General features: G+C 44.7%; 1 protein-coding gene across 2 annotated transcripts; it reads right to left on the reverse strand.

Annotated features, from left to right (window-relative positions):
• Window positions 1-2,363: 2,363 nt before the first annotated feature.
• Window positions 2,364-9,833, reverse strand: LOC139565729 (uncharacterized). Of its 2 annotated transcripts, none has more exons than XM_071386233.1 (2): window positions 9,474-9,833; window positions 2,364-5,429 (listed from the first exon to the last, which is right to left on the reverse strand). In XM_071386233.1, exon 2 carries the CDS (start codon window positions 4,340-4,342, stop codon window positions 2,993-2,995), a length of 1,350 nt encoding a protein of 449 aa, XP_071242334.1. In that variant the 5' UTR covers window positions 4,343-5,429; window positions 9,474-9,833; the 3' UTR covers window positions 2,364-2,992. The 2 variants fall into 2 exon arrangements, with proteins under 2 accessions (XP_071242334.1, XP_071242333.1); XM_071386232.1 differs by having other exon boundaries at window positions 5,900-9,833.
• Between the last annotated feature and the right edge of the window lie 850 nt (window positions 9,834-10,683).

The raw sequence follows: 10,683 nt of genomic DNA on the forward strand, positions 1-10,683 counted from the left end.
CTCCTAGCATGTGTTTTGACTGTGTTACGTATTATTATCTATTTGTACAGATATAGAATCTTAATTTGACCAGCATTGTCATAGCAAAATAATTAATGTTTAGTCCATAATGTTTCTTGATCAGTAGTCAGGCTATTAAAAGTTGGCAACATTAAAAGTGCAGTACTGTTAATAGAATTGTGTTAGTGTGGGTTTTCTGTGAATGTATGTAAATCACGAAGCTCATCTTCATTTCCTGCGGTACAGGAAAATTCTCAGCAACAGAAGTGATCAAACTAAGTTACTATATCTGTATGTGAGCTTACACAATATTGTCTATGACACAGTCCATATGCACCAGATAAGGCCAAGGTCACTATCTTTAAGGTGAAACACATGACGGACACAACTCACTATACGTTGATTTGCAATAATGAATTATTTAGTATTTGATTGTAATTGTTTTTACATGAGTATATATTCATTCTCAATAGCTGGTGATAGGGACTGCAGTGGAAGAGAGAGGGAGAGGAAACATTTTGAAGATGAGGAGGAATACAGAAAGAATGAGGGTGAGGGTAACAAGAAAGGAAAGAATTAGAAAAGAAACACAGGAGATAGGGAAGAGATAATATGAGGTGGAAAAAGAGAGAGAGAGGCTACTGAGATGTCAAGATGAGGTACTGTATATGGAAACCTCTTCAGTCACAGAGAACCAGGACCTGTTCTGGAAGTAGTTCATGCTTGTCAATTCAATGAGTAGTGAGTGACAAACACAATCTGTGGGAGGTTTTCTTATCAGGCATTTCCGTTATATGTTGCATATTCAATCTAGTTTGCATTAAACTTTTGTCTGTTTTGGTCTCAGAAAACAGAGTTGTTTATGAGGAGTTAAAGGCTTAACTTGTGGTGAGGTATCTTGGCCAAGGGTACATCCTGTGAAATCCCATCCCCCGTGATATTGACTGCACACACCCCAGTAGGCATATGTTTGCACTTGAGGAACAACCTATGCCTAACCTCTGGCACCGGCACAAAGAGACTTTGAACCATACATAAATATAGGCACGTGCACGTGTAACGGGGTAGAACTGTTGATATTGTGAACGTAGCCTTGTTGGGCTGTCCGTCCCAGGTGTGGCTCATTGTTGATTAAGGGTGTGACCCACAGTATTTAAGTCAGCTCTGTTTGTTCAGTCAGGGGTTCCACTTTACTACGTTAAGGTCGGTATGCCTTGGGTGTTTGGGAAATCCTGACCTAGACTTCAGGAATAGTATTTTGTATATTTTTCCCACGTTACACACAGTAAGTGTGCAGAAAGAAGACTGAATAAGGATAGAAAATAAACTAATGGGTCAAATAGTATCAGAATAAAATAGACTGTTAGATGCATGAACACTGTTTGTTACAACTGGTAAGAGCATTTTGATTATTCTGTACGTAAATCCAAGACACTCCATTTAGTATGACATGTCATGTTTAGTATGGTTGCATAAGACAGATGGTTACTTAGGGCAAACATGAAAGTAGGGTAGCTGGATGGGTGGGCGTATAACATAAACGTCTAGCAACCCAAATGTTGAGAGTTTGAATCTCATCCCAGACAACAAACATTTTAGCTAATGATCAACTTATTCCTCCCTATTTGACCTATATATTGTGTATGTATTGATATGTAGGCTGTGTGTGCTGTTTTTAAATGTATGTAGTTCTGTCCTTGAACTGTTCTTGTCTATGTTGTGTATTATGTCATGTTTCATGTTCTGTGTGGACCCCAGGAAGGGGGATAAGACCTCTTCAGAGGACCACCACTACAATGGAGGCTACAAGACCTCTTCAGAGGACTACCACCAGCCCCTACGATGGAGGGTACAATACCTCTTCAGAGGACTACCACCAGCCCCTACGATGGAGGGTACAATACCTCTTCAGAGGACTACCACCAGCCCCTACGATGGAGGGTACAATACCTCTTCAGAGGACTACCACCAGCCCCTACGATGGAGGGTACAATACCTCTTCAGAGGACTACCACCAGCCCCTACGATGGAGGGTACAATACCTCTTCAGAGGACTACCACCAGCCCCTACGATGGAGGGTACAATACCTCTTCAGAGGACTACCACCAGCCCCTACGATGGAGGGTACAATACCTCTTCAGAGGACTACCACCAGCCCCTACGATGGAGGGTACAATACCTCTTCAGAGGACTACCACCAGCCCCTACGATGGAGGGTACAATACCTCTTCAGAGGACTACCACCAGCCCCTACGATGGAGGGTACAATACCTCTTCAGAGGACTACCACCAGCCCCTACGATGGAGGGTACAATACCTCTTCAGAGGACTACCACCAGCCCCTACGATGGAGGGTACAATACCTCTTCAGAGGACTACCACCAGCCACTAAGATGGCGGGTACAAGACCTCTTCCTAGGACCACCACCAGCCCCTACGATGGAGGGTACAAGACCTCTTCCTAGGACCACCACCAGCCCCTACGATGGAGGGTATGAGACCTCTGGACGTCTTCATGCTTATCAACTCTATGAGCATCAGGCCAAAAGGATTCTGCACGGATGTTGTCTTATCATGCGTTTCTAGAATCTGTTGTAATTATTTGTTATAGCTGTGGATACCAATGTTTTGTAGCAGGCTTATGGGAACAAGGAGCGCGCTAGCCAGGTACTGGTGGAAGAGAAGATCCGGAGAAGAAGTGGTGGATCGGCCACACCATCCGAACGCCCCCTTTCCAACATCACCAGGCAAGCTGTATCCTGGAACCCACAAGGGAAAAGCGCATACGGAATTAACACCTGGAGGTGAGAGATGAAGGAAGACACAAGGGAAACCAGCATGAGGTGGAACCACAGGAGGTTGGTGGCACCTTAATTGTGGAGGACGGGCTCGTGGTCATGCCTGGAGCGGAATAAGTGGGATGGTATCACATACATCAAACACGTGGTTTGATGACATTCCATGCAGCCATTATTATAGGCCGTTCTCCCCTCAGCAGCCTCCACTGTACTGTGGAATGAGAAGAATACTGCCCAGAACAGTGTGATGGAGAGCAGCCTCCACTGTACTGTGGAATGAGAAGAATACTGCCCAGAACAGTGTGATGGAGAGCAGCCTCCACTGTACTGTGGAATGAGAAGAATACTGCTCAGAACAGTGTGATGGAAAGCAGCCTCCACTGTACTGTGGAATGAGATAAGAATACTGCCCAGAACAGTGTGATGGAAAGCAGTCTCCACTGTACTGTGGAATGAGAAGAAGAATACTGCCCAGAACAGTGTGATGGAAAGCAGCCTCCACTGTACTGTGGAATGAGAAGAAGAATACTGCCCAGAACAGTGTGATGGAAAGCAGCCTCCACTGTACTGTGGAATGAGAAGAAGAATACTGCCCAGAACAGTGTGATGGAAAGCAGCCTCCACTGTACTGTGGAATGAGAAGAATAATACTGCCCAGAACAGAGTGATGGAGAGCAGCCTCCACTGTACTGTGGAATGAGAAGAAGAATACTGCCCAGAACAGTGTGATGGAGAGCAGCCTCCACTGTACTGTGGATTGAGAAGAATACTGCCCAGAGCAGCCTCCACTGTACTGTGGATTGAGAAGAATACTGCCCAGAGCAGCCTCCACTGTACTGTGGATTGAGAAGAATACTGCCCAGAACAGAGTGATGGAGAGCAGCCTCCACTGTACTGTGGAATGAGAAGAAGAATACTGCCCAGAACAGTGTGATGGAGAGCAGCCTCCACTGTACTGTGGAATGAGAAGAAGAATACTGCCCAGAACAGTGTGATGGAGAGCAGCCTCCACTGTACTGTGGATTGAGAAGAATACTGCCCAGAGCAGCCTCCACTGTACTGTGGATTGAGAAGAATACTGCCCAGAGCAGCCTCCACTGTACTGTGGATTGAGAAGAATACTGCCCAGAACAGAGTGATGGAGAGCAGCCTCCACTGTACTGTGGATTGAGAAGAATACTGCCCAGAACAGTGTGATGGAGAGCAGCCTGCACTGTACTGTGGAATGAGAAGAAGAATACTGCCCAGAACAGTGTGATGGAGAGCAGCCTCCACTGTACTGTGGAATGAGAAGAAGAATACTGCCCAGAACAGTGTGATGGAGAGCAGCCTCCACTGTACTGTGGAATGAGAAGAAGAATACTGCCTGGAACAGAGTGATGGAGAGCAGCCTCCACTGTACTGTGGAATGAGAAGAAGAATACTGCCCAGAACAGAGTGATGGAGAGCAGCCTCCACTGTACTGCTCGGCCTCTGACCGCAAGGCACTACAGAGGGTAGTGCGTACGGCCCAGTACATCACTGGGGCTAAGCTGCCTGCCATCCAGGACCTCTACACCAGGCGGTGTCAGAGGAAGGCCCAAAAAAATGTCAAAGACCCCAGCCACCCCAGTCATAGACTGTTCTCTCTACTACCGCAGTGCCAAGTCTAGGACAAAAAGGCTTCTCAACAGTTTTTACTCCCAAGCCATAAGACTCCTGAACAGGTAATCAAATTGCTACCCGGACTATTTGCATTGTGTGCCCAGAGCAGCCTCCACTGTACTGTGGATTGAGAAGAATACTGCCCAGAGCAGCCTCCACTGTACTGTGGAATGAGAAGAAGAATACTGCCCAGAGCAGCCTCCACTGTACTGTGGAATGTACACCCCCTCCCCTCCCCTCCTTTTACGCTGCTGCTACTCTCTGTTTGTCATATATGCATAGTCATTTTAACTATACATTCATGTACATACTACCTCAATTGGGCCGACCAACCAGTGCTCCCGCACAGTGGCTAACCGGGCTATCTGCATTGTGTCCCACCCGCCAACCCCTCTTTTACGCTACTGCTACTCGATGTTCATCATATATGCATAGCCACTTTAACCATATGTACATACTACCTCAATCAGCCTGACTATCCCCATGTGGTCATGTGTCTATCTCTTGGCTGCAGACACCACAGTTGGCATGGGTTTACAGTTGAGGAACGACCTGTGCCTAGCCCCTGGCACAAAGAATCACACACTCATGCGTGCCCACACTCTCTCTCGCTCACGTAGCAAATAAGAGAAGGACAGGCTGAAAGGACTGTGCAGACAGGAGAGGTGAATAAAGATCAAACAGAAGCCAATGGGGTAAATAGTTAGACTGTTAGATGCATAAACACTAGATGGGTCCTGCTCTCTCTGCTGTCTCCTGAAGTCCACAATCAGCCCCTTCAGTTTGTTGACTTTGAGGGAGAGGGTATTTTCCTGGCACCACTCCGCCAGGGCCCTCACCTCCCTGTAGGCGGTCTCGTTGGTGATCAGGCCTACCACCGTTGTGTCGTCTTGATGATTGAGTTGGAGACGTGCATGGCCACGCAGTCATGGGTGAACAGGGAGTACAGGAGGGGGCTGTGGTTTATGCTGATATACCCAGTTCCTCTGCCAAAATTAAAGCAAATAGACACGTTAAGAAATTAGAGAAGTATTAGGAAATTAAATTAAAACTTTAGTTCCCACAGTATCAAATACATCTAATCCAATCTAGTGTCTAATCCAAAGGTCAGTTAAGAATAATGTGTGCGTGTGTTTAACCTACATTTCAATGACTTTCCAGCATGTGCCTCACACTGTGTTCGCTACACCACCATAAAATACTCAGAGCTGCGTGTTTGTATTGTTCCCATCGTTGCAGCAAGGATTGGAGCATCGATATGTTCTCTTGTTTGTCAGAGATAAATTAGACATTTAAATAAATGTGAAATTCAACCTTAAGGTTCAAGGTTTTTCTGTGTAGCTAACTAAGTTCAACAACTGGGGCTAATACGTGGTTAGTGGGTGTTATGTTTGTTCTTTATATAATGACAAACCGGGGCGTAGGTTTAACTACTTTTAATGAACATATACTTCACCTAGAAAACTCCATGTTTAGCCATGCAAGGCATTCTTTAACCATCTCCCGCGCCCGCATAGCCTGCTGGGTAACGTAGTCTAAATGTTATTAACACATAACAACACATCTTCTTTCCTTTAAAAGAAAACGACTTTTCTATGTAACTACACATGTCACATCACATTTGTTTACTCAACCTGCATAACATGCAATTTTCAATAACACATATTTCTTTCCCCCCAATTTTCTTTTTCCTTAAAAATAATATATATATTTTTCAACTAAATATAGTCTGTCCAACAATACTCTATTGTGGCTCTATTTCTTTTCACATTAACAAAACATTCAGTCCAGGTAAGTGTCTTGCACTTTTGTTGTGTCGCTGTTTTTGTTTGTCTTTCTGTTTTTCCTTTGCGAGTTTGACATGGATGGGTAGGTTGGTTCTGATGCGACGTCCCATCAACATTTGTGCAGGTGAAAGTCTGTTCTGCAGCGGTGCGCTGCGGTAGTTCAGATTTTTTCGGAAATCCTCCTTTCCATCTTGTGTCTTTTTCATCAGACCTTTGACAATTTTGTAGTAGGGTCTGTTGGGTACTGGATGAGGCATTAGCGGCTCTGCTTGCTGCTTTGGCCTGTAGGTCAAACACAGTTCACATGAAGCAGTGGTCTGGCTGATTTCCTGGTTCATTCTTGGCCAGTACATTACTTCTCGTGCTCGTCGTTTGCATTTGTTCTCACCCAAGTGGCCCTCGTCTATTTTCTGTAGCATTTCTTTGCGTAGTGTCATGGGAATGACAATCTTGTTGCCTTTGAACACTATGCCATCCACAACGGTGAGCTCTGCTCTGCACATCCAGTAGTCCTGTATTCTCCTTGGACAGTTGTTTTTCTGTGCAGGCCATCCTATCAGTGTTGTTTCTTTCAACTCTGTCATTGTTTGGTCAGCTGCGGTCTCTCTTTTGATCTGCTCCATTCTCTCAGAAGACACAGGAAGTGATGCTACGATCATGTCGACGTAGGCCTGAATCTCAGTGTTTTTCTGTGTGTCGAAGCTCTCCTTCTTGTCGACTGCTCGAGAAAGTGTCGGCGGCGAACATAAACTTTCCCGGGGTATAGATCATCTTCACATCATACTTTTGCAGTCTGATCAACATTCTCTGGATTCTCATTGGACAATCATTCAGTGGCTTAGACATGATTGACACCAATGGTTTGTGGTCGGTTTCTACTTCGAAATATCGTCCGTAGACGTATTGGTGAAACCTTTCGCAAGCATATGTGCTTGCCAGTAGTTCTTTCTCTATTTGTGCATACCTCGTCTCTGCGCCTGTCAAGGCTCTGGACGCATAAGCGACGGGTTGCCATGTGTCGTCATGCTGTTGCAGAAGAACTGCTCCCAGGCCAAACTGTGACGCGTCTGCAGAAATCCTTGTGCTTTTCTCTGGATCATAGAACCTGAGCACTGGCTCTTCTGTGATTGTCTTCTTTAGGTTTTTGAAGCAGTTTTCCTGTTCATGGGACCATTCCCATTCATTTTTCTGTTCCAGAAGACATCTGAGTGGAGCGGACTGTGCTGACAGTTGAAGTATGAACTTTGCAAGGTAGGTGATCATGCCCATGAAGCGTCTCACGTCGTCCTTGTTCTTCGGGCGCTCCATGTTGTTGATGGCTGATGTTTATCTCGGGTCTGGTTTGACTCCGTCCTCTGAAAGTACATCTCCCACGAAGGTAAGTGTTTTCACACCAAACTCGCATTTGTCCTTGTTTAGTTTTAGGTTGACTTTCCGTGTCAGGTCCAGCACTTGTCTCACTCTCGCATCGTGTTCTTCTTTTGTGGACCCCCAGACGATGATGTCATCCATCATAGTCTCCACTTCTGGAATGTGCTCGAAGATCATGTGGATTGTCTTGTGGTAGACCTCTGGCGCTGAGAGAATCCCATATGGTAGACGAAGAAATCTGTACCTGCCCTCAGGTGTGTTGAATGTGCATAGCCTTGAGCTTGCATCATCTAGCTTCATTTGCCAGAATCCTGATGAGGCATCAAGCTTACTGAACCACTTTGCTCCAGCAAACTGCCACATTATCTCTTCTCTGGTTGGCAACTTGAAATGCTCTCTCTTGATTGCTTTGTTGAGATCTCTCGGGTCTAGACATATCCTGAGATCAGCGTTCTTTTTCACCACAATAACCAGTGAGCTTACCCAGTCTGTAGGTTCATCCATTTTTGTGATGACATCCATCTTTTCCATGCGTCCGAGTTCCTCGTTGAGCTTTTTCCTCAGTGCAAATGGAACTTTTCTGCATGCATGCACAACTGGAGTAATTTTGTCATCAGTACATATTTTGTGTTCTCCTGGTAAACATCTAAGACCCTCAAACACATCCTCATACTCAGCCAGTAATGATTCTTGGTCATTTTCAGTCTGTGATGTCACTACATACACTCTTTTCAACAAATTGAGCTTTTCACATGCAATGATTCCTAGAATAGGCTGTACACTCTTTTCCACAATCAGCAGCTGTGCTCTGAACTGTTTTCCTTTATGCTGTAAAGTTACTATGCAGCTACCTTTGACTGGTATGTTCTCCCCAGTATAACCAGTAACCTTCATTTTCACCGGGTGTATTTTGCTCTTCACCTTCAGTGTTTTGTAGTCATCCAGCGATAACAGGTTTACCTGTGCTCCAGTATCAAGCTTGAATGGTATTATAGTTTCACAGTCAATGGCACAATCCATTCAGCATTTACTGCATTGCATATTTCCACAGAAACAACAAAGAATTCTTCCATCTCCTTGACTGTGTGAACCTTTTTCTTTGTAGCCTCAGCTTTGCAGCATTTTGAGAAATGATTATTTTTCCCACAGTTACATGATTTGCCATATGCAGGGCATTTTTTTTGGCTTGTGGAAAAAATCCACATTTTCCACATGTAGTGTTTTGATTTCTCTCTTTTGCTTGTTTTTGTTTTGTAAGGCGTTGTATGTATTGCTCCTCTCTTTTTATTTCATGCACTGACGTCCCTGCACAGCTCTTTAGCTTGTGCTCTGGTGGTTTCAGCTGCTCGACACATATTCACTGCTTTATCCAAAGTTAAATCTTTCTCACGCAGCAATCTCTCCTTGAGTCCCTTATCAAGTATGCCACAGACTATCCTGTCCTTCACTAGTGAGTCTTTCAGATTTTCGAATTCACACGTTTTGCTCAGTGTGTTCAGCTCAGTCAAATACTGGTCAAAACTGACTCCTTGTTTCTGATCATGAGAGAAAAACTTGTATCTCTCAAACGTGACGTTCTGGCTTGGTACAAAGTACTCCTCAAATTTTGCCATTAGCACAGTCAATGTCAAGTTTGCCTCGTCTTGCTGAAAGCTATTGTAAATGTCCAATGCATCCTCTCCAATAACATGCAGAAAAATGGAAGCTTTCAATTTGTCATCATCTCCCCCTGCACCACTGGCTGCTAGGTAGATATTGAATCTCTGCTTGAAACGTTTCCAATTGTCAGCTAAATTGCCTGTTAACTGCATAGGAGTAGGAGGACTAAGCCTATCCATGACGGAGATCAGGAACAGTGTCAATTTCTCTTACTTCACAGTATGTTGCTCATCAACTTGCTCGTCAACAGATTCCAATGCAGCCTCGCTCTCGCTGCTGTCACTCTCGCTGCTGCGGCTCGTTGTCCTCGCTCTTGCAAGCTAGCATCTTCGACTACTCACGTCACTTGACTTGTGGTAGAATGTTCAATTTTCGTCGCGGAAATTTGCAGAGTTACTCCTTTCTTTTCTCTGTCTCGTCATAGCGACTACCAATCTGACACCATGTTATGGTTGTTCCTTATATAATGACAAACCGGGGCGTAGGTTTAACTACTTTTAATGAACATATACTTCAGCTAGAAAACTCCATGTTTAGCCATGCAAGGCATTCTTTAACCATCTCCCGCATAGCCTGCTGGGTAACGTAGTCTAAATGTTATTAACACATAACAACACAGTGGGCATCTTGTGTATTTACATCTGTAATCAAAGTTCCTTGACCTCACACAGATGTGTGCTGCCTTCGATGAATTACCGTAGTCCTATCAAAGATGGTGGATAAATTAAGAGTTTACTCAGGCCGTTTACCATTGGAGGCAAGTCAGTAACGATCTACTTAACCGGGTGTGTCTTGCATAGACAATAAGCAGACTCTTACATTTTGAGGCTAAGAGAAAATTTCCTACCCTTCTACACTTTTTGCCACGAGACAGGGAAGAAAATGTGCTTTTTTATAGCTCATCTCATGCTTTCGTTCACATTTTGTCATCAGGCTGAGAGAAATCTTAGCAGTTTTAAAGCTAATATCCTGCTATTCTACACATTTTGCTATCATATGCTATCTGGGGGCTCCCCGACCTCCAGAGGAGCCCCAACCCAAAGACCCAGGGCCACATGCCCTGTGTGCCCGTTCAGCAATCCGTCCCTCACAATATGTACTTAGGCACTGATAGGATATGTATTGCAATTCTCACAATTCTATATGTAATGTGATACTCACGACACTAGCTCCCTCAACTCTTTTAATGACCTCCACATAGGACATCCAATGGACCGCCCTAACTTTTGACACTTCAACCTCATGGAGTGCCTACTCTTGACATCCACTTCTGCCATGATCCACGTCAGCCATCAACCAACACTTCTGTTTCCTCTAACTATTTAGCTTCATGTAAAGTTGAGACTTCAAGCTTTGACCCGGACCAGGCACTTCTATAGTCCGGGTGTTTAATAGTGAAAAACGTGACAAGGTAAACCATGCA

Source organism: Salvelinus alpinus, chromosome 37, assembly GCF_045679555.1.
Source record: "Salvelinus alpinus chromosome 37, SLU_Salpinus.1, whole genome shotgun sequence".
Classification (NCBI taxonomy): domain Eukaryota; kingdom Metazoa; phylum Chordata; class Actinopteri; order Salmoniformes; family Salmonidae; genus Salvelinus; species Salvelinus alpinus.

Bases quoted from the DNA above. Each gene is read 5' to 3' on its own strand.
- LOC139565729 (XM_071386233.1), bottom strand. From the start codon at position 4,342: ATGGCAGGCAGCTTAGCCCCAGTGATGTACTGGGCCGTACGCACTACC.